Source organism: Coregonus clupeaformis, chromosome 17 (assembly GCF_020615455.1).
Source record: "Coregonus clupeaformis isolate EN_2021a chromosome 17, ASM2061545v1, whole genome shotgun sequence".
NCBI lineage: Eukaryota > Metazoa > Chordata > Actinopteri > Salmoniformes > Salmonidae > Coregonus > Coregonus clupeaformis.
In genome coordinates this window covers 73,271,492-73,297,990 of record NC_059208.1, presented here as the reverse complement: position 1 = coordinate 73,297,990, position 26,499 = coordinate 73,271,492, and the positions used below count along the sequence as shown (strand labels likewise).

Genomic DNA, 26,499 nt, shown 5'->3' with positions numbered 1-26,499 from the left:
GGCTAGCTAGCTAACAAGTGACAAAGTTATCCAGCCTGCATAGCAACCATTTTGTTTAGAATGGACGACCAGGGCTTTTGCATAGCAACTACGCAAAAAGAATGAAGGACTGGGTGTCTGTAGCAACATGACCAAAAAACCTAACAACCAGATTTTTGTCCAGACTATATCTTCTGGTGGAAGAATGTATAACTCAAGAAAATTGTATATTGGAATTACATTACAGCCTATTCAAAACAGACCTTATTATAATTCATAACATGAAAAAATATTCAAGGCTCAGCCACAAACTTGACTTATGTGCATAATTTCCATGCCAGTGATGATAATTTGTTGCAGGAATGGTCAGTCATCTATCTTACTACATAATATCAAAGCATTCTTTATTGACACACCATGAATAAACGCTGTCAGTGCTGCTATGGAAGGGACAGCCTTCTAGCATCAGTGAACTGTGGCAGTAACCCGGCGACTGTCATCATCTGTCAAAGTCGATACCATACCACGATGTATGCACATGAAACACTACCTACCTGCAGGACCTCAAGCACCGCTTCAATTTTCGCCAAGCAATCAGAGGGACTCCAATCCGAATAAATAAGGACTTGGATTTAATTATTTTGCTCATCTGACTTTTAAAAGGTGCGGATATAAATCATGGAGCACTAAAATGGTGAGGAAGAAAAAGGTGTTGGTGTTCAAGTAAGTATTACTTTTTTGTCTTTGTATGCAGTTGAATAGTATTATTTTAAGTTATAATAAAGTAACACACATTTAGGCTATAGGACCTACATTAAATTATATCAAGTATAATTTAATTTGAAGTACACAAATATTTATGTTTGATCATTTTGTAAATAACATTACTAAACATGGTTTAATGTTCCAACACATAGCTTCAGACTTATGAATTAATGATAACATGGATACACACACATAGCTCTCCCAGGATTATATAGATTTCATCACATGCCAGGTGTACTCAGAGATATCCTCTGTGGCAGAATACAAATGAATGGACATTTTATCTTCCTTTACATGTATTATATTGTCTCTAGTTTTACAATGCCGTCACAATTATGTTCTTGAACTATGACACTGATTATTAATGCTTCCTAAACATTTATATATGTTTTTTTCCAATGTCAAAGTCAGATTATTTTCAGTGGTGACAAACTATTTTTCTGTCAGTTTCTCTATTATGTAGGTGCTATTGTGACTGTATGTGGCACAAGAGCTTGTGTGTATTGTCTGTGTGTATGTGTGTGACCTTACCCACTACATTGTACCCTGTTCTCCAGCACTTTCTCTCTCTGTGAAATTAGATCACCTACCCTGATCGAAGAATATTACCACAAAAAACGCCATAATTCAAGTACATTTTATAGCCTCTCTCTTTTCCTTTTTATTGATTGAACATATTCTTCAGAGAATGGTTGTTACTAAAATGCCATTTGGGTATGGTACCTCCAACAGTACACATTTTTTTGTAGCCCTGGACAAACACACCTAATTCAACTCATTGAGGGCTTGATGATTAGTTTACAAGTTGAATCAGGTGTGCTTGTCCAAGGTTACAATAAAAATGTGTACTGTTGGGGGTACTCGAGGACCAGGGTTGGGAAACAATGATCTAGGGTCTACTCTCAAACAGATGGTGATGGGGGGTGACATGGTTTCATCCATGTTTCTTCTTTCAGAATTTGTGGAAGCATGATGTGGGATGGACAGAAAAAGTGCAACCTCTACTGTGAGTAACGTTTTGTGTGCGAAAGTTTCTTATTTTCACCTCACAATTGTCTTTGGCATGATTAATATGTATAGGCCTATATCTACTGTATGTCTATGACCCTGTTCACCTTCTACAGTAGCTGAGATGCTTTACCAAGATGGAGCAGGTTGGGAGATGGAACCATATATGGATGGGAACATTTTGCCATTAGGATTTAATTTTCTTTAATTCCTGTTATTATTATTTTATTATTATTATTATTAAATGTCCAACTAATTCCCTTGAGGACTGACTCAGTTTAAATTAATTCCCTGTAGAGTGTGCAACTGCCATTCTCTACACAATGTCTAGAAATAAGAACTATTTGTGATACATTGAAAAAAAAAAAAAAAAAGTGCACTCACTGCATACAGTTTTTATCTATCATTTAAACCAGTAGCAGTAGTCACAGACACTGATGTGTTTTATGGTATCACTTTTGTCAGTGTACATGTACGCCTTTGTGACCTAAGAGTACATTAATATTGTATTCAGTGAGGAAGGGGTTACTCTCTTCATTGAACTTCATTGACCCCATAGTGATAGGAGAGAGTTTGATGGTTAAATTAGCAGCAGTGACCTTAGCCCCTTTCACATGTGTCACGATTTAAACTGAATATGAACCCAAATGCAGACAACTACACCGAGCCAGAGAAGGTTTAACAGGTTTATTTCAAAGTTAAATTGTCCAGGTTTCCAAAAATAGGGGAAGAGCAAGTCCAGGTCTACAGGGAGGGTAACAGATCCAGGGTTCTGAGCAGGAGTGGTACCGTAACGTCCTAGTGTCCGTGGTGAGTCCAAATGTGAGGTCCAGTAGTGGAAAGCAGGATGGTGGTGGCAGGAGTGAAGCGGAGGCAGGAGTCAGGTTCCAATAATCTGTGGCACAGGAGAAATATAAATAGAACCGGCCAAAAACACAAAGAGCGAAAACAAGCAGGTTGAGTCAGCAGCGAGACTAACATGGTCGTCTTGACTATGATCTGACGATGAGTGGCAAGTTTGACCGGGTCTTTAAGGCTGAGGTGATTATGGTGAATGAGCTGCAACTGGAACCCTGACTCCCGCACACCAGACTTCACTCCTGCAATTAAGAACAGACAGAGGGGAGGGGGAGAGCAGAGAGAGAGCTACCTAGCAGCAGTAGGCCTAACAACATGTGGAGAGAGGTTGTGGTTTGGAAACCATTTTAGTGGTTTTCGATACTAAATAAAAGTACAGTCGTGGTCAAAAGTTTTGAGAATAACACAAATATTAATTTTCACAAAGTCTGCTGCCTCAGTTTTTATGATGGCAATTTGCATATACTCCAGAATGTTATGAAGAGTGATCAGATGAATTGCAATTAATTGCAAAGTCCCTCTTTGCAATGAAAATGAACTTAATCCCCCCAAAAACATTTCCACTGCATTTCAGCCCTGCCACAAAAGGACCAGCTGACATAATATCAGTGATTCTCTCGTTAACACAGGTGAGAGTGTTGACGAGGACAAGGCTGGAGATCACTCTGTCATGCTGATTGAGTTAGAATAACAGACTGGAAGCTTTAAAAGGAGGGTGGTGCTTGAAATCATTGTTCTTCCTCTGTTAACCATGGTTACCTGCAAGGAAACACGTGCCATCATCATTGTTTTGCACAAAAAGGGCTTCACGAGCAAGGATATTGCTGCTAGTAAGATTGCACCTAAATCAACCATTTATCAGATCATCAAGAACTTCAAGGAGAGAGGTTCAATTGTTGTGAAGAAGGCTTCAGGGCGCCAAAGAAAGTCCAGTAAGCGCCAGGACCGTCTCCTAAAGTTGATTCAGCTGCGGGATCGGGGAACCACCAGTGCAGAGCTTGCTCAGGAATGGCAGCAGGCAGGTGTGAGTACATCTGCACGCACCGTGAGGCGAAGACTTTTGGAGGATGGCCTGGTGTCAAGAAGGGCAGCGAGGAAGCCACTTCTCTCCAGGAAAAACGCCAGGGACAGACTGATATTCTGCAAAAGGTACAGGGATTGGACTGCTGAGGACTGGGGTAAAGTCATTTTCTCTGATGAATCCCCTATCCGATTGTTTGGGGCATCCGGAAAAAATCTTGTTCGGAGAAGACAAGGTGAGCGCTACCATCACCTCTCGCTCTCCTCCAACACTACTCACTCTGCCCCTACTCAGATGGTAATGTGCCGTCGCAACCTTCGCTCTCTCTCTCCCGCTACTCTCTCCTCTTCCATCCTATCATCTCTTCCCTCTGCTAAATCCTTCTCCCTCTGATCTCCTGATTCTGCCTCCTCAACCCTCCTCTCCTCCCTTTCTGCATCTTTTGACTCTATGTCCCCTATCCTCCCGGCCGGCTCGGTCCTCCCCTCCTGCTCCGTGGCTTGACGACTCATTGCGAGCTCACAGAAGAGGGCTCCGGGCAGCCGAGCGGAAATGGAGGAAACTAGACTTCCTGCGGACCTGTCATCTTTTCACTCCCTCCTCTCTACATTCTCTTCCTCTGTTTCCGCTGCTAAAGCCACTTTCTACCACTCTAAATGTCAAGCTTCTGCCTCTAACCCTAGGAAGCTCTTTGCCACCTTCTCTTCCCTGCTGAATCCTCCTCCTCCTCCCCCTCCCTCCTCCCTCTCTGTGGATGACTTCATCAACCATTTTGAAAAGAAGGTTGATGACATCCGATCCTCATTTATTAAGTAAAATGACACCGCTGGTCCTGCTCACACTGCCCTACCCTATGCTTTGACTTCTTTCTCCCCTCTCTCTCCAGATGAAATGTTGCGACTTGTGACGGCCAGCCGCCCAACAACATGCCCGCTTGACCCTATCCCCTCTCTTCTCCAGACCATTTCCGGAGACCTTCTCCCTTACCTCACCTCGCTCATCAACTCACCCTTGACCGCTGGCCATGTCCCTTCCGTCTTCAAGAGAGCGAGAGTTGCACCCCTCCTCAAAAAACCTACACTCGATCCCTCCGAATTCAACAACTACAGACCAGTATCCCTTCTTTCTTTTCTCTCCAAAACTCTTGAGCGTGCCGTCTCTAGCCAACTCTCCTGCTATCTCTCTCAGAATGACCTTCTTGATCCAAACCAGTCAGGTTTCAAGACTGGTCATTCAACTGAGACTGCTCTTCTCTGTGTCACGGAGGCTCTCCGCACTGCTAAAGCTATCTCTCTCTCCTCTGCTCTTATCCTTCTAGACCTATCTGCTGCCTTTGATACTGTGAACCATCAGATCCTCCTCTCCACCCTCTCCGAGTTGGGCATCTCCGGCGCTGCTCACTCTTGGATTGCGTCCTACCTGACAGGTCGCTCCTACCAGGTGGCGAGGCGAGAATCTGTCTCCGCACCACGTGCTCTCACCACTGGTGTCCCCCAGGGCTCAGTTCTAGGCCCTCTCCTATTCTCTCTATACACCAAGTCACTTGGCTCTGTCATATCCTCATATGGTCTCTCCTTTCATTGCTACGCAGACGACACACAATTAATTTTCTCCTTTCCCCCTTCTGATAACCAGCTAGCGAATCGCATCTCTGCATGTCTGGCAGACATATCATTGTGGATGTTGGATCACCACCTCAAGCTGAACCTCGGCAAGACGGAGCTGCTCTTCCTCCCGGGGAAGGACTGTCCGCTCCATGATCTAGCCATCACGGTTGACAACTCCATTGTGTCCTCCTCCCAGAGTGCAAAGAACCTTGGTGTGACCCTGGACAACACCCTATCGTTCTCCGCTAACATCAAAGCGGTGACCCGATCCTGCAGGTTCATGCTCTACAACATTCGCAGAGTACGACCCTACCTCACACAGAAAGCGGCACAGGTCCTAATCCAGGCACTTGTCATCTCCCGTCTGGATTACTGCAACTCGCTGTTGGCTGGGCTCCCTGCCTGTGCCATTAAACCCCTACAACTTATCCAGAACGCTGCAGCCCGTCTGGTGTTCAACCTTCCCAAGTTCTCTCATGTCACCCCGCTCCTCCGCACACTCCACTGGCTTCCAGTTGAGGCTCGCATCTACTACGAGACCATGGTGCTTGCCTACGGAGCTGTGAGGGTAACGGCACCTCCTTATCTTCAGGCTCTGATCAGACCCTACACCCAAACGAGGGCACTACGTTCATCCACCTCTGGCCTGCTAGCCCCCCTACCTCTACGGAAGCACTGATCCCGCTCAGCCCAGTCAAAGCTATTCGCTGCTCTGGCACCCCAATGGTGGAACAAGCTCCCCCACTGACCACCTTCCGGAGACACTTGAAACCCTACCTCTTTAAGGAATTCCTGGAATAGTATAAAAGTAATCCTTCTACCCCCCCCCCATAAAAAATGGAAAAAATAAAAGTGTTTGTCCCACTGGCTATCATAAGTTGAATGCACCAATTTGTAAGTCGCTCTGGATAAGAGCGTCTGCTAAATTATGTAAATGTAAATGACAACAGTAAAGCATCCTGAGACCATTTATGTGTGGGGTTGCTTCTCAGCCAAGGGATTGGGCTCACTCACAATTTTGCCTAAGAACACAGCCATGAATAAAGAATGGTACCAACACATCCTCCGAGAGCAACTTCTCCCAACCATCCAAGAACAGTTTGGTGACGAACAATGCCTTTTCCAGCATGATGGAGCACCTTGCCATAAGGCAAAAGTGATAACTAAGTGGCTCGGGGAACAAAACATTGATATTTTGGGTCCATGGCCAGGAAACTCCCCAGACCTTAATCCCATTGAGAACTTGTGGTCAATCCTCAAGAGGCGGGTGGACAAACAAAACCCCACAAATTCTGACAGACTTCAAGCATTGATTATGCAAGAATGGGCTGCCATCAGTCAGGATGTGGCCCAGAAGTTAATTGACAGCACGCCACTGCGGGATTGCAGAGGTCTTGAAAAAGAAGGGTCAACACTGCAAATATTGACTCTTTGCATAAACTTCATGTAATTGTCAATAAAAGCCTTTGACACTTATGGAATGCTTGTAATTATACTTCAGTATACCATAGTAACATCTGAGAAAAATATCTAAAAACACTGAAGCAGCAAACTTTGTGAAGACCAATACTTGTGTCATTCTCAAAACTTTTGACCACGACTGTAAATGGAGGCAATATCCTATATTGTTGATCATGTGTGTAAATCTTCTGACATCACTTCCTTTCCCTATAGATGGCCTCTAATGACCCCAATCTTCTTGACCCCCTTGGAACCCCCCAGCCTGGTGACCTCATTGAGATCTTCAGACCGGCCTATCAGCACTGGGCTCTGTACCTGGGAGATGGTTATATCATCAACTTGACACCTGTTGGTCAGTGAAAGCAGTGTGGACATGAGGCCAAATCCTAGCTTGAGTTAGGATATGTTGTATGTGTGTAGTATGTGTGTCATATGTGTTTCGTATGGGTGTTGTATGTATCGTACTTGATCTTGCAGAATGTGAATGCTTCAAATGACCTAATTTGCTCAAAACATTTGAATAAAACAAACACTTATAACATGTCAACACCCCTTTGTGAATTTTTTCAGCATTGTGAAAGGGTGGGATTCAATCAAATCCACATTTATCCATTCCTTTAATATTGTCTCCCTCCTGTAGATGAGAGTCAGGCAGTGGCCATCTCCAGTGTGAAGTCTGTTTTCAGTCGGAAGGCAGTGGTCCGAATGCAGCTTCTAAAGGAAGTGGTTGGAGATGACTCGTACCGGGTCAACAACAAATACGACGACAACCACACTCCATTGCCCGTCGATGACATAATTCAGCGATCTCAAGTCCTCATTGGCCAGGAGGTGTCTTATGACCTGTTGGGCAGTAACTGCGAGCACTTTGTCACCTTGCTGCGCTACGGGGAGGGGGTATCTGAGCAGGTCTCGCAATCCTTCTTTCTCTCTTTCTCGTACTCTTCCTGTCTTCCTGTGTATGCTCTTTATTCTCTCTCTCAATTTCTTCGCTGATGCCCAATCCCAAATCGATACCCAGCCACTACCCATAGTGTACAATAATGATTTGACAATAACTTACCGGTATTATACCTTCTTAAAGGGCAGGTAGAGTTTCCACGATATTTCATATACTTATATAATCCTCTCAGATTTACATGCATAAGTGCCTAGGTGGCAATTTGGACATTTGGCATTACTCTCTCCTTTTTTCTAATGTATAAAATGCCATTCTATCCCTCATCACTACTTGCAATTTATATATCGTGGTATAAGCCACTATGTTGTCTCTCTTTCCACCACCATACACTTATAATTTAATGATACTACATTAGATGTTATTGTATTCAACAGTTACAATTGTGTTTTTCTCTTGTGTCCACAGGCCACAAGGGCCATCAGTTTGGTGACGGCTGCAGCAAGTGCCTTCTCTGTTCTTGGACTGATCAACACACGCTCCAGAAACAGACCCTTCTGAAGCCCCTCAACAATAGCAGCATTGTCCTGTGCTACTACTGTTCTGGGAAACAATATTATTTTGGTTAAGAGGATAGATGGATACTCATCTTTACCAACTGTCATAAAACATGGCTGCAATGGCCTATTGTATCATCATTTGTATTGAAGGCCAAGCAGACAAAGTACTGTATACAGTAGAGATGTTGCCAACATTAAAATGTATGCAGTGTCTTGCTGGAAATACACATTTGGAGATGTTCAAAGGATTGGTTGGGTGAAAATAAAATTAAAATGAAATATAAAATGTAACAAAAGACGAATCAATAAAGAAAATTGAAATCTTATCGCATCCATTATGAAAAAAGTATTCAGTTAGAGTGCAGTATAACTACAGCATGCTGCAAATACTGCGTCCAAAACAACAGCGTTTTTTTTTCCTGCAGTAATTTTGCAGTGTAACTGCAGTTATTCTGCAATTACTGCATCCAAAATACCACAGTCGATTGCAGTAACTACACTTTACTGTTTCAAAAATGCAATCATTTTTTGTAAGGGATGTAACCTTTATTCTTTATTATGATGGGTTTGTTTCTTCATATAATACAATATTGTCAAGTACATACAGTTTAGAATATAATCTAAAATTCTGACGTAAAAAGAAAACTGACAAAACTAATTGAATCATAATTTAAAAAATGTACTGTGAATGTACTTTACATATAAAACATAACGGCCTAGTGTTTTTAGTTGTTCTTGTCCTGGGTTCAGGCATCAAACTGATATGTGACGTTTTGGCAGTATGCGTCTGTAATTTGTTAATCTTAATATTCTGAAGGAAACGCACAATTTTCATCATAAGTGATCAACAACACCAGCAAACATGGGTAAGAAACTCAAAGTTGGAAAGACCAGAAAATATAAATTCTACCACTTAGCAAAGGAAACCGGTAGGATCTGTCATCTTTATCCAGACACATCGTGCTATTAGCATTTAAATGGCCTAGCTAGCTAAAGCTATTGATACAGTAAGCTACTCGGGCTGTACTGTGTTCTTCTGAGTTTGAGAATATATACTGTACCTAATGTTGCCAATCAGTGATTCGGGTGCACTTGAGCCATATAGCCATCAAGACTCAAGAACATAGCTAGCTAGTAGTTACCTAACTGGCTGTTCAGGGTTCTGATAGTTGAAGCTAGCTGGATTGTTTTGAAAGAGTTAACTTACATTTACATTTTAGTCATTTAGCAGACGCTCTTATCCAGAGCGACTTACAGTTAGTGAGTGCATACATTTTCATACTGGCCCCCCGTGGGAAACGAACCCACAACCCTGGCGTTGCAAGGCCATGCTCTACCAACTGAGCTACAGGGGACTCTGTAGAAATTGGCTAGACGTTGGCTTGTTATATGTGTTTAATACTCTTGCTCTCCTCTCCTTCAGGATATCGTTCACGTTCTTCCTTCAAACTTATTCAGTTGAACCGTAAATTCCAGTTCCTACAAAAGGCCAGGGCTCTGGTGGACTTGTGTGCAGCTCCAGGTGGTTGGTGAGTAGCTAGCAGCATCACCTGTAAAGTATTTCAATATACTATAAAACCCTACTGAGTGACAGTCAAGTTGTACTTTTGGGGCGGCAGGTAGCTAGCGGTTAAGAGTGTTGGGCCAGTAACCGAAAGGTCACTGGTTCGAATCCCTGAGCCGACTAGGTGAGAAATGTGTCGATGTGCCCTTGAGCAATGCACTTAACATTGCTCCTGTAAGTCGCTCTGGATAGGAGCATCTGCTAAATGGCAAAAAAATTTAATCATAGACCTGTCATTTCTTTTTTTCTTTAACCTTTAACTAGGCAAGTCAGTTAAGAACAAATTCTTATTTACAATGACGGCCTCCCCCGGCCAAACCTGGACAACACTGGGCCAATGTTGCGCCGCCCTATGGGACTCCCAATCACAGCCGGATTGTGATACAGCCTGGAATCGAACCAGGGTCTGTAGTGACGCCTCTAGCACTGAGATGCAGTGCCGGAGTGGCCAGACGGAAGTCACTCCTCAGTAAAAGGCACGACAGCCCGCTTGGAGTTTGCCAAGAGGCACCTAAAGGACTCTGACCATGAGAAACAAGATTCTCTGGTCTGATGAAACCAAGATTGAACTCTTTGGCATGAATGCCAAGTGTCACGTCTGGAGGAAACTTGGCACCATCTCTATGGTGAAGCATGGTGGTGGCAGCATCATGCTGTGGGGATGTTTTTCAGCGGCAGGGACTGAGAGACTAGTCAGGATTGAGGTAAAGATGAACGGAGCAAATTGCCACCTATGCAGAGTACAGAGATATCCTCGATGACAACCTGCTCCAGAGCGCTCAGGACCTCAGACTGGGGCGAAGGTTCACCTTCCAACAGGACAACGCCAAGACAATGCAGGAGTGGCTTCGGGACAAGTCTCTGAATGTCCTTGAGTTGCCCAGCCAGAGCCCAGACTTCTCTGGAGAGACCTGAAAATAGTTGTGCAGCGATGCTCCCCATCCAACCTGACAGAGCTTGAGAGGATCTGCAGAGAAGAATGGGAGAAACTCCCCAAATACAGGTGTGCCAAGAAGACTCGAGGCCGTAATCACTGCCAAAGGTGCTTCAAGAATGTACTGAGTGAAGGGCCTGAATACTTATATTTCAGTGTTTTATTTTTAATACATTTGCTAAAATTTCAAAAAACCTGTTTTTGCTTTGTCATTATGGGGTATTGTGTGTAGATTGATGAGGGGGAAAAAAAAACAATTTAATCAATTTTAGAATAAGGCTGTAATGTATAAAGTCAACGGGTCTGAATACTTTCTGAATGCACCGTATACCAACTAATCAATTTGTTATTACTACTATTGCAGTTAAACGTTCTGTGATAGTTTTTTTATGGTGTCAGGATGTTCCTCTCTTCTCTCAGGTGTCCCAATCAAGGCTATTCCCAGCGTGGTCGCTCTGATAGAGGACATCACCACAGAGAAATGCCGACAGGTAGGTACTTATGCTAAGGTCAGAGGTCAAATTAGTGACAGTGTGTTATTTGGCCATACAGGATGGTGTTTTAAATGGATACTACGAGATTCTGGCAATAATTAACTTGTATGTTTGATGTATGTAACTGCTGTTTTCGCCAGGCTCTGAGGAAGGCGCTCCAGACATGGAAGGTGGACGTGGTCCTAAACGACGGAGCTCCAAATGTTGGAGCCAACTGTGTGCATGATGCCTTCTCTCAGGGTATGTAACAGCACTGATAACACCTATATAAGCAAACTGAGAGAAAATAATCTTAATGCATACCAAATCATGTGTCTGTCCATCAGCTGTATCTTTATGTTCACTCATAACAAAATATGTACAGTAGAACTGTTTATTAGATCAGTGTAAAGTGCACAGTAGCCGAACACAATCTACATTTAATAAAAGAAACAGCAGATTGTCCATTTCAGTCTTACCTCAACACTACTACCCCTACCAGCTCACCTGACCCTGATGGCTCTGAAGCTGGCGTGTGACTTCCTGGCCAAAGGGGGCACGTCTGTCACCAAGGTGTTCCGCTCCAAAGACTACCAGCCGCTGCTGTGGATCTTCCAGCAGTTCTTCAAGAAGGTGCAGGCCACCAAGCCCCAGGCCTCCAGAAACGAGTCGGCTGAGATCTTCGTCATCTGCCAGGGTGGGTTGGTTCGCCTCGACTCTATTCAGCAGAGTTGAAAAAGTATTTTCTATTTATTCTAAATTCAAATACCATTCACTTCCTGAATTAACTGAATATGCCCCAAACCTGCTCCTTAGCACCAGTTATCTAGTGTAAATTGGGAAATATATACTGGGTTTATTGTGGTAAGGGCTGGTCTTGTTGAGTAACTGAGGACAGGACTTCTTTCCATTTCAGGTTAACTGGCCCCAGACAAAATAGACAAGTTTTTCGACCCCAAACATGCTTTCAAAGAGGTGGAGGTCCAAGCCAAGGCTATCAAAGACCTGGTGCATGTGAAGAAACCCAAAGTGTGTGTTTGCGTGTGTGTGTGTACTTGTCTGTAAAAGGCTTGTGACTGAACTGACTGTATATTTCAGTGGCTTCATTCATGTTGCTGTGTTTCAGGCGGAGGGATACACAGACGGTGATCTGACCCTGTACCACACATTCTCTACGACTGCCTTCCTCAAGGCTGACAACCCTGTGGACTTCATGAGCAAAGCCAACGAGGTGAGACACACAACATACTGTACATAGCTTTGCCATGGCAGTTAGCATGGAAAGCAAGTTAGTAGTAAGTTAGTTTTCTAGCTAGCTTAACAACATTTTGCTGTAGCATATCTCTCTCTGAACAGACTCTAATATTGTCTTTATTGGGGTGTCCCTCCAGATCACCTTTGATAACACTGAGTTGGAGTCTCACGAAGCCACCTCTGACGAGGTCAAAGAGTGTTGCTGTGACATCAAGGTTCTGGGCCGCAAGGAGCTCCGGTAAGCCAATGAGAACGCTGTACTATAATAGTAACAATACACTAACTTTATAAAGCGTTTTCTATAGACCCAAATATGTACTGCAACTCAAGTTGTGGAGCCCCCCCTCTCCTCTTGGGCTCTCGTATGACCATTGCCCCCTGACTCTGTGTGTGTGTGTGTGTGTGTGTGTGTGTCCAGCATGCTGCTGATCTGGAGGTCCAAGCGGAGGAGATACCTGGCCAAGAAGCTGAAGGACTAGGCCAAGCAACTGGACCAGGACATCAAATAAGAATCCGTTTGAACATTTCTTCATCTTCACATCTACAGCAAGTTCTATTGAGATAGACTCCCAGACCAAATTCAACCCCTAAAGCCCCTGGTAGATCAGATACAGGTAGGTGGGTACAGAATGGAATTGTATGTATGGCTCCACCTAGTCCTCTGTTTCCTCCATATTGTTTACACCTGTCCAGTCTTAAAATATATGAGTGTATCATGAATTGCCTATCTAGGGGTTGGGGCTGATTTTGGTGGACAAGATAATCTCTTTTACAAGGGTATGAGGTATTTGTCAGGTTCTAAATTAATATCCTTTGAAGCTGCACAGCCCATTATAAAGAACAGTAGACTTCAACAACATTGGCCTTTAGTGTTGTGGTTGTCTGCAGACTAAGTTCAGGTGAGGAGGCGAGCGACGCAGAGAAGAAAGAGGAGAAGAAGGAGAAAACGAAAATGAAAGTGGCTGAAAAGAAGGAAGAAGAGGCAGAGTTGGAGGAGGTAGAGATGGAGCAGAAACTGGCCGAGCTGAACGTGGAGGAGGTGGCAGAGCTAAGACGTTAAGTCTTTATACTCTCATTGCTCACCTACTTGGTCTCCAATGTACCGGTATATACCAACAATGGTATTTTATGGCTCAATATAAAATAACTTAATTTTTGCTAAGGGGAACTTGGGGACTAGACAGTACAATACATACATAATAGCACTGTTCACAATTCACCCATTACAGATACAATACACAAGTCTCGAGTCAATGTTCATTAAAAGCCTTACTGATGCCATCACAAAACTGGTAAGACCTGAGTCTGGCCTGATGGCAGTTGCTTCCTCATTAAGAGGAAGTTATGATATGACAGATATGTTATATTTCCAATTGTGAGGTGTCGACATATGCATGCCGTTGTGTTGTGCCAACCAGGAAGAAGAAGCTTCTGAAGGAGAGGAGGAAGCAGAGGGAGAGGGTGGCGCTGAAAATGGACCTGCCTGAGTCTCCATCGCTGACGGCAATGACTCCTCCATGTTCTCCCTCGCAACCATAAACAAGGCCAAGGTAACACACCAGGCCTCCAGACTGAGACCATTTAGTCTAATTTTGCGACCATTTGACTTTGCTGTGCGAATGGAATTTGTTATTGGTCGCACCGGTGCGAGCTGCACATTATACCTGGTCACCATAAAAATCGTCCTATTTTTGGGGCAAATAAAACCAGGATTAGGTCAAACAGTAAAGTGCATTATCTTCATGACTACTGTAGTGAAAGTGTCTGCCCTGCCGCTGTGCTTGTTTCTCTGCTGTAATGAGCGAGCCTCTCACACCCTCTCTCCCCCCTCATGCGCACTGAAAAATACAATTGCAGGAAAAAACAACTTTGGAAGGAACTACTGTTGTCCTAGAGGAGGGCCTCCGCTTTCTGTTGGTATAATTTTTTATTTCTCAAACTCTCCATATTGAGCTCAAAACACACTGTTTTACAATCGAGATATCTGATATGGCTTTGAAATACGGAGCATGTGAAATGCGCATCGGCCATTGCGCGTGCACTAGGTCTCATTGGGTAGCAGGCCTACTACTGATTCAAATTATTTATATTTTGGGACATTAAATGTATTGTTTGAATAATACATGGCTACTAGCAGCAGGTGTTATATTTAGAGTTAGGGATCTAGCTAATGTGTTTTGAGTTACCTCTTCATTACTTGGTGAATTAGCACCAATTGATTTAGGCCTATTTGTAATATTATTGCACATAAAGATGAAGGAAAATGCATCTCTATTGAGCAAAAAAAGTATAATATTCCAGAGCCCTATTTTGACAGTAAAATAACAAATTGCCTAATTGTCAACCCAAAATTCATGACAATCAAAATATCTTGAATCATGCATGTTAGATGTAACAACTTATTTATTGAAAACCATCTCAGTAGTCTATTACGCTTCATAATAAATCATTGTGAATGATTTTATGAGTTTTTAAGATGATTACTGCTATTTTGTCTATTTCGTGATGCTGCAAAAAAGAATTGGGGGGTGCGACCAAATCATGGGCTGATGCCACCAACTGAAAAAGTTTCTGGCACCAGTTCCACCAGGGGAAAACGTGAGTCTGGGGCCCTACACACACAAACACCAATTGACCATGGACAGAATGGACATGGTTTTGAATAGATTGTTGAAATGTAGTTTTTATTTTTACTATACAATTATAATGTAGTGTATTTCTCATCTTTCTGGTAATATAAACTCAGCAAAAAAAGAAACGTCCTCTCACTGTCATCTGCGTTTATTTTCAGCAAACTTAACGTGTAAATATTTGTATGAACATAACAAGATTCAACAACTGAGACATAAACTGAACAAGTTCCACAGACATGTGACTAACAGAAATTGAATAATGTGTCCCTGAACAAAGGGGGGGGGGGGTCGAAATCAAAATTAACAGTCAGTATCTGGTGTGACCACCAGCTGCATTAAGTACTGCAGTGCATCTCCTCCTCATGGACTGCACCGGATTTGCCAGTTCTTGCATCTCCCACTCTTCCACCAAGGCACCTGCAAGTTCCCGGACATTTCTGGGGGGAATGGCCCTAGCCCTCACCCTCCGATCCAACAGGTCCCAGACGTGCTCAATGGGATTGAGATCCGGGCTCTTCTCTGGCCATGGCAGAACACTGACATTCCTGTCTTGCAGGAAATCACGCACAGAACGAGCAGTATGGCTGGCATTGTCATGCTGGAGGGTCATGTCAGGATGAGCCTGCAGGAAGGGTACCACATGAGGGAGGAGGATGTCTTCCCTGTAACGCACAGCGTGGAGATTGCCTGCAATGACAACAAGCTCAGTCCGATGATGCTGTGACCCTCCACCTTCAAATCGATCCCGCTCCAGAGTACAGGCCTCTGTAACGCTCATTCCTTCGACGATAAACGCGAATCCGACCATCACCCCTGGTGAGACAAAACCGCGACTCGTCAATGAAGAGCAGTCCTGTCTGGTCCAGCGACGGTGGGTTTGTGCCCATAGGCGACGTTGTTGCCGGTGATGTCTGGTGAGGACCTGTCTTACAACAGGCCTACAAGCCCTCAGTCCAGCCTCTCTCAGCCTATTGGGGACAGTCTGAGCACTGATGGAGGGATTGTGCGTTCCTGGTGTAACTCGGGCAGTTGTTGTTGCCATCCTGTACCTGTCCCGCAGGTGTGATGTTTGGATGTACCAATCCTGTGCAGGTGTTGTTACACATGGTCTGCCACTGCGAGGATGATCAGCTGTCTGTCCTGTCTCCCTGTAGCACTGTCTTAGGCGTCTCACAGTATGGACATTGCAATTTATTGCCCTGGCCACATCTGCAGTCCTCATGCCTCCTTGCAGCATGCCTAAGGCAGGTTCACGCAGATGAGCAGGGACCCTGGGCATCTTTCTTTTGGTGTTTTTCAGAGTCACTAGAAAGGCCTCTTTAGTGTCCTAAGTTTTCATAATTGTGACCTTAATTGCCTACCGTCTGTAAGCTGTTAGTGTCTTAACGACCGTTCCACAGGTGCATGTTCATTAATTGTTTATGGTTAATTGAGCAAGCATGGGAAACAGTGTTTAAACCCTTTACAATGAAGATCTGTGAAGTTATTTGGAATTTTACTAATTATCTTTGAAAGACAGGGTCCTGAAAAAGGGACATTTATTTTTTTGCTGAGTTTATGTGCTCACTTACAAAACATTTACAGTGCCTTCGGAAAGTATTCAGACCCCTTGACTTTTTCCAAATTTTTTGTTACAGCCTTATTCTAAAGTGTATTAAATTGTTTTTTTCCCCTCATCAATCTACAGACAATACCCCATAATGACAAAGCAAAAACAGGTTTTTAGACAGTTTTGCTAATTCATTAAAATGAAAGTGAAATATCACACAAGAATTCAGACCCTTTACTTAGTACTTTGTCGAAGCACCTTTGGCAGTGATTACAGCCTTGATTCTTCTTGGGCATGATGCTACAAGCTTGGGACACCTGTATTTGGGGAGTTTCTCCCATTATTCTCTGCAGATCCTCTCAAGCTCTGTCAGGTTGGATGGGGAGCATCTCTGCACAGCTATGAATCTTGTTTCTCATGGTCTGAGTCCTTTAAGTGCCTTTTGGCAAACTTCAAGCAGGCTGTCATGTGCCTTTTACTGAGGAGTGGCTTTCATCTGGCCACTACCATAAAGGCCTGATTGGTGGAGTGCTGCAGAGATGGTTGTCCTTCTGGAAGGTTCTCCTATCTCCACAGAGGAACTCTGGAGCTCTGTCAGAATGACCATCTGGTTCTTGGTCACCTCCCTGACCAAGGCCCTTCTCCCCCGATTGCTCAGTTTGGCAGGGCGGCCAGCTCAAGGAAGAGTCTTGGTGGTTCCAAACTTCTTCCAATTAAGAATGATGGAGGCAACTGTGTTCTTGGGGACCTTCAATGCTGCAGAAATGTTTGGTACCCTTCCCTAGATTTGTGCCTCGACACAATCCTGTCTTGGAGCTCTACGGACAATTCCTTCGACCTCATGGCTTGGTTTTTGCTCTGACATGCATTGTCAACTGTGGGACCTTATATAGACAGGTGTGTGCCTTTCCAAATCACGTCCAATCAATTGAATTTACCACAGGTGGACTCCAATCAAGTTGTAGAAACATCTCAAGGATGATCAATGGAAACAGGATGCACCTGAGCTCAACTTCGAGTCTCATAGCAAAGGGTCTGAATATTTATGTAAATGTGATATTTTATTTATTTATTTGTACATTTGCAAAAATGTCTAACAACCGGTTTTTGCTTTGGCATTATGGGGTATTGTGTGTAGATTGCTGAGGATTTTATTTTTTAAATCAATTTTAGAATAAGGCTGTAAACGTAACAATGTGGAAAAAGTCAAGGGGTCTGAATACTTTCCGTGACGGAAACAGGACGTTTCTGTACAATTGTGTAAATGCTGAGAAATAATTTGTTCGCTTGACATGTTGGGATCTTTTTGTGTCGGTAAAATTAATAATGCGAGAAATTGCGGTGGAAACTCATGCAGACAGGCCTACCTGCGCAGCCTACCCGCACTGTATCTGCGAGCTGTTGGCTAGAGCCATGACCGAAGTAGGCACATTTGCCATTTAACGCAACAGTTTGTGACAAACCTACAGTGGGGAGAACAAGTATTTGATACACTGATGATTTTGCAGGTTTTCCTACTTACAAAGCATGTAGAGGTCTGTAATTTTTATCATAGGTACACTTCAACTGTGAGAGACGGAATCTAAAACAAAAATCCTGAAAATCACATTGTTTGATTTTTAAGTAATTAATTTGCATTTTATTGCATGACATAAGTATTTGATCACCTACCAACCAGTAAGAATTCTGGCTCTCACAGACCTGTTAGTTTTTCTTTAAGAAGCCCTCCTGTTCTCAACTCATTACCTGTATTAACTGCACCTGTTTGTACTCGTTACCTGTATAAAAGACACCTGTCCACACACTCAATCAAACAGACTCCATCCTCTCCACAATGGACAAGACCAGAGAGCTGTGTAAGGACATCAGGGATAAAATTGTAGACTTGCACAAGGTTGGGATGGGCTACAGGACAATAGGCAAGCAGCTTGGTGAGAAGGCTACAACTGTTGGCGCAATTATTAGAAAATGGAAGAAGTTCAAGATGACGGTCAATGAACCTCGGTCTGGGGCTCCATGCAAGATCTCACCTCGTGGGGCATCAATGATCATGAGGAAGGTGAGGGATCAGCCCAGAACTACACGGCAGGACCTGGTCAATGACCTGAAGAGAGCTGGGACCACAGTCTCAAAGAAAACCATTAGTAACACACTACGCCGTCATGGATTAAAATCCTGCAGCGCACGCAAGGTCCCCCTGCTCAAGCCAGCGCATGTCCAGGCCCGTCTGAAGTTTGCCAATGACCATCTGGATGATCCAGAGGAGGAATAGGAGAAGGTCATGTGGTCTGATGAGACAAAAATATAGCTTTTTGGTCTAAACTCCACTTGCCGTGTTTAGAGGAAGAAGAAGGATGAGTACAACCCCAAGAACACCATCCCAACCGTGAAGCATGGAGGTGGAAACATCATTCTTTGGGGATGCTTTTCTGCAAAGGGGACAGGACGACTGCACCGTATTGAGTGGAGGATGGATGGGGCCATGTATCGCGAGATCTTGGCCAACAACCTCCTTCCCTCAGTAAGAGCATTGAAGATGGGTCGTGGCTGGGTCTTCCAGCATGACAACGACCCGAAACACACAGCCAGGGCAACTAAGGAGTGGCTCCGTAAGAAGCATCTCAAGGTCCTGGAGTGGCCTAGCCAGTCTCCAGACCTGAACCCAATAGAACATCTTTGGAGGGAGCTGAAAGTCCGTATTGCCCAGCGACAGCCTTGAAACCTGAAGGATCTGGAGAAGGTCTGTATGGAGGAGTGGGCCAAAATCCCTGCTGCAGTGTGTGCAAACCTGGTCAAGACCTACAGGAAACATATGATCTCTGTAATTGCAAACAAAGGTTTCTGTACCAAATATTAAGTTCTGCTTTTCTGATGTATCAAATACTTATGTCATGCAATAAAATGCAAATTAATTACTTAAAAATCATACAATGTGATTTTCTGGATTTTTGTTTTAGATTCCGTCTCTCACAGTTGAAGTGTACCTATGATAAAAATTACAGACCTCTACATGCTTTGTAAGTAGGAAAACCTGCAAAATCGGCAGTGTATCAAATACTTGTTCTCCCCACTGTATCTGTAGAGTTGAAAATGCAACGGAAACACACTGAACTTCAGATTTTTATTCGGTACATGAAAACTTAAACGAAAAAGTACATTTTGTGTGCACTATGTCATCACTCACTGATTTTTATTCGGAACAAGTCAGTTTAGTGGAAACAGACCAATGATGGGAAAATTAGCACACATTTTCTTTATGCAGATTTTAGAATATTCACTTAAATCTGTCGCCAATTGGATGGACACCTAGCTACTCATCTGTTTATCGCCAGTAAGAAACTGCTAACAACTGAGAACTGCTAACTTGCTAGCACAACAAGTTGGCCAACAACTTCGGGAGGGCAAGCTTGCCAAATAGAGATCCCCGGAAATCGGCCGACTGCCCTCTAGTGGTGAAAGTACGGACTGCAATACCAGTACATATGCAGGAATTGAACAAATAACTATGCAAATTGGTCGAGTACCCGAGTTTGAAGCTACAAAAGAGGATTTTGATGCAATATTTTGGCCATATCTCCCAGCCCAAACATAAGAGTACACACGCGAACACACTTACACACAGATGTCCTCATCCATATAAATCAAATCACATACACGTGTTTAGCAGATGTTATTGCGGGTGTAGCGAAATGCTTGTGCTTCTAGCTCCTACAGTGCAGTAATATCTAACAAGTAATATCTAACAATTTCACAACATATACCCAATACACACAAATCTAGTAAGGAATGGAATTTAAGAATATATACATATATATACAGTTGAAGTCGGAAGTTTACATACACCTTAGCCAAATACATTTTAGCTCAGTTTTGTACAATTCCTGACATTTAATCCTAGTAAAAATTCCCTGTCTTAGGTCAGTTAGGATCACCACTTTATTTTAAGAATGTGAAATGTCAGAATAATAGCAGCGAGAATGATTTATTTCAGCTTTTATTTCTTTCATCACATTTCCAGTGGGTCAGAAGTTTACATACACTCAATTAGTATTTGGTAGCATTGCCTTTAAATTGTTTAACTTGGGTCAAACCCAAGTAGGTAGCCTTCCACAAGCTTCCCACAATAAGTTGGGTGAATTTTGGCCCATTCCTCCTGACAGAGCTGGTGTAACTGAGTCAGGTTTGTAAGCCTCCTTGCTTGCACACGCTTTTTCAGTTCTGCCCACAAATGTTCTATAAGATTGGGGTCAGGGCTTTGTGATGGCCACTCCAATACCTTGACTTTGTTGTCCTTAAGCCATTTTGCCACAACTTTGAATGTATGCTTGGGGTCATTGTCCATTTGGAAGACCCATTCGCGACCAAGCTTTAACTTCCTGACTGATGTCTTGAGATGTTGCTTCAATATAATCACATAATTTTCCTTCCTCATGATGCCATCTATTTTGTGAAGTGCACCAGTCCCTCCTGCAGCAAAGCACCCCCACAGCATGATGCTGCCACCCCTGTTCTTCACGGTTGGGATGGTGTTCTTCGGCTTGCAAGCGTTCACCTTTTTCCTCCAAACATAACGATGGTCATTATGGCCAAACAGTTCTATTTTTGTTTCATCAGACCAGAGGACATTTCTCCAAAAAGTACAATCTTTGTCCTCATGTGCAGTTGCAAACCGTAGTCTGGCTTTTTTATGGCGGTTTTGGAGCAGTGCCTTCTTCCTTGCAGAGCGGCCTTTCAGGTTATGTCAATATAGGACTTGTTTTACTGTGGCTATAGATACTTTTGTACCTGTTTCCTCCAGCATCTTCACAAGGTCCTTTGCTGTTGTTCTGGGATTAATTTGCACTTTTCGCACCAAAGTACGTTCATCTCTAGGAGACAGAACGCTTCCCCTTCCTGAGCGGTAAGACGGCTGCGTGGTCCCATGGTGTTTATACTTGCGTACTATTGTTTGTACAGATGAACGTGGTACCTTCAGGCATTTGGAAATTGCTCCCAAGAATGAACCAGACTTGTGGAGGTCTACAATTTGTTTTCTGAGGTCTTGGCTGATTTCTTTTGATTTTCCCATGATGTCAAGCAAAGAGGCACTGAGTTTGAAGGTAGGCCTTGAAATACATTCACAGGTACACCTACAATTGACTCAAATGATGTCAATTAGCTCATCAGAAGCTTCTAAAGCCATGACATAATTTTCTGGAATTTTCCAAGCTGTTTAAAAGGCACAGTCAACTTAGTGTATGTAAACTTTTGACCCACTGGAATTGTAATACAGTGAATTATAAGTGAAATAATCTGTCTGTAAACAATTGTTGGTGTCTTGCAAATGTAAATGCACAAAGTAGATGTCCTAACTGACTTGCCAAAACTATAGTTTGTTAACAAGAAATTTGTGGAGTGGTTGAAAAACGAGTTTTAATGACTCCAACCTAAGTGTATGTAAACTTCCGACTTCAACTGTACATATATGGACAAGCAATGACAGACAATGACAGAGCGGCATGGACTAAGATACAGTAGAATATTATAGAATACAGTATATACATATGAGATGAGTAGTGCAAGATATGTAAACATTATTAAAGTGACAAGTGATTTCAATAGGCAGCAGCAGCCTCTAATGTACTAGTGATGGCTATTTAACAGTCTGATGGCCTTGAGAAATAAGCTGTTTTTCATTCTCTCGGTCCCAGCTTTGATGCACCTGTACTGACCTCGCCTTCTGGATGATAGCGGGGTGAACAGGCAGTGGCTCGGGTGGTTGATGTCCTTGATGATCTTTTTGGCCTTTCTGTGACATCGGGTGCTGTAGGTGTCTTGGAGGGCGGGTAGTTTGCCCCCGGTAATGCGTTCGGTAGACCGCACTACCCTCTGGAGAGCCCTGCGGTTGCGGGCGGTGCAGTTGCCGTACCAGACGGTGATACAACCCGATAGGATGCTCTCAATTGTGCATCTGTAAAAGTTTGAGTGTTTTAGGTGCCAAGCCAAATTTCTTCAGCCTCCTGAGGTTGAAGAGGCTCTGTTGCACCTTCTTCACCACACTGTCTGCATGGGTGGACCATTTTCAGTTTGTCAGTGATGTGTACGCCAAGGAACTTGAAGCTTTCCACCTTCTCCACTGCGGTCCTGTCGATGTGGATAGGGGGTGCACCCTCTGCTGTTTCCTGAAGTCCACGATCATCTCCTTTGTTTTGTTGATTATATAGTGCTTTAAATGGACTGGTGTAATTCTAAAGCCATTGGGTCTCTTATCTCCGTGACCTCTGACCTGATGTGACTTCCTGTCCCTGTTTGACCCCCACAGGACATCATCTCTGAATTGGATCTGGACGGAGATGCAGAGAGCGAGCTGCGGCAGACAGGTACTACAGAACATGGCTGTATCTCAATAGACTCAAGTGGCTTCCTCATCTCCTTTCCATCACTTGCGTGAAAATATTTGATGGGTGTAAGTACACTCCCAGTAGGCGTCCACCATATTGCTTTCACTGAGCTTGTGTTTTCAGACCAGTGCGTTTGAAGGAGAGGACTCCACTTTAGACTATTGCGATTCATCCATGGAGAGAAAGTGAAGGAAAGTGAGAGAAGAGTGTTGGATGAACCTTTCGTAACACCTTTGTTGTGTCTCCAGCCAAGGGGAAGAAGGGAAAGGCCCAAGAGGAGCCTGTGACGTCCCAGCCAGAGGAGGAAGAGGCAGGGCCTTCACAGGAAGCTGGGGCAGAGGGGGACAGCGACTCAGATCTTGACAACAGCAGCAATGAGGATCACGAGAGGTCAGGGCTCATGTCACATTACTTATTAATAAATAGACTTAGTTTATTGTCCCATTTGTCAGATTAACTAAATACATTTTCAACGACTTTGCAGGATTCTGATAGCAAACAGCTAGTTTAGATGAAAAAATTACACTATATATACAAAAGTATGTGGCCACCCCTTCAAATTAGTGGATTTGGCTATTTCAGCCATACCCGTTGCTGACAGGTGTATAACATTGGCAGTAGAATGGCCTTACTGACGAGCTCAGTGACTTTCAACGTGGCACCATCATAGGATGCCACCTTTCCGACAAGTAAGTTTGTCAAATTTCTGCCCTGCTATAGCTGCCCCAGTCAACTGTAAGTGGAAACATCTAGGAGCAACAACGGCTCAGCCGCGAAGTGGTAGGCCACACAAGCTCACAGAACGGGACCGCCGAGTGCTGTAGCGCGGAAAAATCGTCTGTCCTCGGTTGCAACACTCACTACAGAGTTCCAAACTGCCTCTGGAAGCAACGACAGCACAATAACTGTTTGTTGGGAGCTTCATGAAGTGGGTTTCCAGCGTCGGCTGGATTGGTGTAAAGCTCGCCGCCATTGGACACTGGAGCAGTGGAAACGTGTTCATCTGGAGTGATGAATCACGCTTCACCATCTGGCAGTCCGACTGATGAATCTGGGTTTGGCGGATGCCAGGACAACGCTACCTGCCCGAATGCATAGTGCCAACTGTAAAGTTTGGTAGAGGAGGAATAATGGTCTGGGGCTGTGTTTCATGGTTCGGGCTAGACCCCTTAGTTCCAGTGAAGGGAAATCTTAACGATACAGCACACAATGACATTCTAGACGATTCTCTGCTTCCAACTTTCAGCATGACAATGCCCCCGTGCACAAAGCAAGGTCCATACAGAAATGTTTTGTCGATCAGTGTGGAAGAACTTGACTGGCCTGCACAGAGCCCTGACCTCAACCCCAATGAACACCTTTGGGATGAATTGGAACGCAGACTGCGAGCCAGGCCTAATCGCCCAACATCAGTGCCCTACCTCACTAATGCTTGTGGCTGAATGGAAGGAAGTGCCTGCAGCACTGTTCCAACATCTAGTGGAAAGCCTTCCCAGAAAAGTGGAAGCTGTTATAGGAGCAAAGGGGGGACCCACTCCATATTAACTCCCATGATTTTGGAATGAGATGTTGGACGAGCAGGTGTCCACATACTTTTGGTTATGTAGTGTATCTTCGATTTGATTTTAGATTGATATTAGATGGGACTGTCTTATTTGACAGTTTCAAACGGCAAGATTTAATCTGTTCTGAAGCTTTAACTGGTGTGCGTGTGTTACCCCTGGCAAGCGTGTTCGCATCATGAATGCAGAGGGTTTGGCCCTGGGCTGTCAGATCGCCACGTCCAAGAAGCGAGAGAGGGACCTGGTAGAAGGCTCCTTCCACAGGCAAGTTTAGCTGATTACTGTGCGTGTGTGTTCACTAATGACTCGTGCAGGCACACCATATGAATGAACAATACTTATTTTATTTAACCATGCCTTGTATTATTTCAGCTTTCAAGTGTGACGATGTGTGTGTGTTCAGGTTTGTGAGCTCGGAGGACCAGTGCGAGGTGCCCGAGTGGTTCGTGGATGATGAGAAAAAACACAGGAATAAGCCCATCCCCGTCACCAAGAAGATGGTGGAGGAGTACAAGGCAAAATGGAAGGAGATCAACGCCAGGCCCATTAAACGAGTGGCCGAGGCTAAGGCCAGGAAGAAGAGGAGGGTAAGCGAGAGAGCGATGGGGATGGAGGAGAGGGGAAAATGATGGGATGTATGGTGAAAGGAGAGAGGAAAGGTGAGAAAGAAGGGGAAGTGAATGAAAGGAAGGGAGAGGGGTAAAGAGAAAAAGGGGGAGAAGAATGTATTAAGGGAAGAGAAGGGGGATGTAGGGAGCCTAGCGGTTAAGAGCATTGGGCCATTAACCTAAAGGCCGCTGGTTCGAATCCCCGAGTAGACTAGGTGAAAAACCTGTCTGTGCCCTTGAGAAAGGTAAGTCGCTCTGGATAAGAGCATCTGCTAAATTACTTAACATTTAAATGTAAAAGGTGGGAGCAGAGGGAGAAGGGGTGAAAAGAGTAATGTGGGAAGAAAAAGGTAAAGGAGAGAAGGAAAGTGGAAGACGGGGTTGATAGCTGTATATATACTTCAGTTGTTTATTCAAGACAAAGATAGAGGATAGGCAGCAATATATGACCTGTTTGTGTGATGTGACAGATGCTGAAGAAGATGGAATCAGCCAAGAAGAAGGCGGAGGCGGTGGTCAACACAGTGGACATCGGTGAAAGGGAGAAGATGGCTCAGCTCAAGAGGTACGACCGCCATTTTACACCATAAAAACCACTGCAACTACATGTACCATAAACATTTTACACTCCTACACCTGTGGCAACGTCATGTACCATCACCAAGTTTTACTTTACTACACCCGTGGCAGCCAGCTACATCTACTCTGGCAGTGACATGTACCACCACCATTTTACTTCAGTAAGTGAAGTCCATCCTCGCTCTCTCTTTCAGTATCTATAAGAAGGCGGGCGTGGGTAAAGATAAGAGAGAGGTCATGTACATCATGGCCAAGAAGGGCTCCGAAACCAAGCGGGTGCGTCGGCCGGCCGGCGTCAAGGGCCAGTTCAAAGTGGTGGAAGGCCGCGTGAAGATGTACGTGCTCCCACCATTTTGTTGCTCAGTTGTTGTGAGTTTGTATCTGAGCGTTATCATATAGACAAGCTAAGATGGCTGCCACACTGCTTGTTCTGCTACAGTGGAATTGTGGGTAACAGACAGAACTTCCCTGGTCTACTTTGAGGCCCTCTACCGAACCAGTGACCACCGTACAGAAAAGCATGATAAAACGATACATGCTTAAGCCTGAGGGATCCTCCAATTTTTGGGATAAATTAAAGAAGTGCTATGGGGAGGATGACCTACTTGCCTTACTTCCAGTGTTGACTGGAGCTGATTCAGTGAACCACCCTGTAATAAATGGGTTTGATCAAGATTTCACATCAGTAGTCATGTCAAATGTGTCTTTAGAGCAGGGGTGGGCAGACTACGGCCTGTGAGCCGGATCTGGCCCGCAAGAGGTTTGAGTTGACAAAAACAATTATTTGGGGGGATTATTATTTTGGG

The 26,499-nt window shown here is 44.0% G+C and overlaps 1 protein-coding gene and 1 pseudogene across 2 annotated transcripts; both read left to right on the top strand.

Moving 5' to 3' along the window:
• The first annotated feature begins 483 nt into the window (after window positions 1-483).
• LOC121532780 (phospholipase A and acyltransferase 1-like) lies at window positions 484-8,451 on the top strand. 2 transcript variants are annotated; one of them, XM_041838576.1, is made up of 5 exons: window positions 484-702; window positions 1,701-1,750; window positions 6,913-7,051; window positions 7,340-7,608; window positions 8,066-8,451. In XM_041838576.1, exons 2-5 carry the CDS (start codon window positions 1,724-1,726, stop codon window positions 8,156-8,158), a joined length of 528 nt encoding a protein of 175 aa, XP_041694510.1. In that variant the 5' UTR covers window positions 484-702; window positions 1,701-1,723; the 3' UTR covers window positions 8,159-8,451. The 2 variants fall into 2 exon arrangements, with proteins under 2 accessions (XP_041694510.1, XP_041694511.1); XM_041838577.1 differs by lacking the exon at window positions 484-702 and adding an exon at window positions 1,298-1,375.
• A 568-nt stretch (window positions 8,452-9,019) lies between these two features.
• On the top strand, window positions 9,020-26,295 carry LOC121532943 (annotated as a pseudogene).
• Window positions 26,296-26,499: the final 204 nt, after the last annotated feature.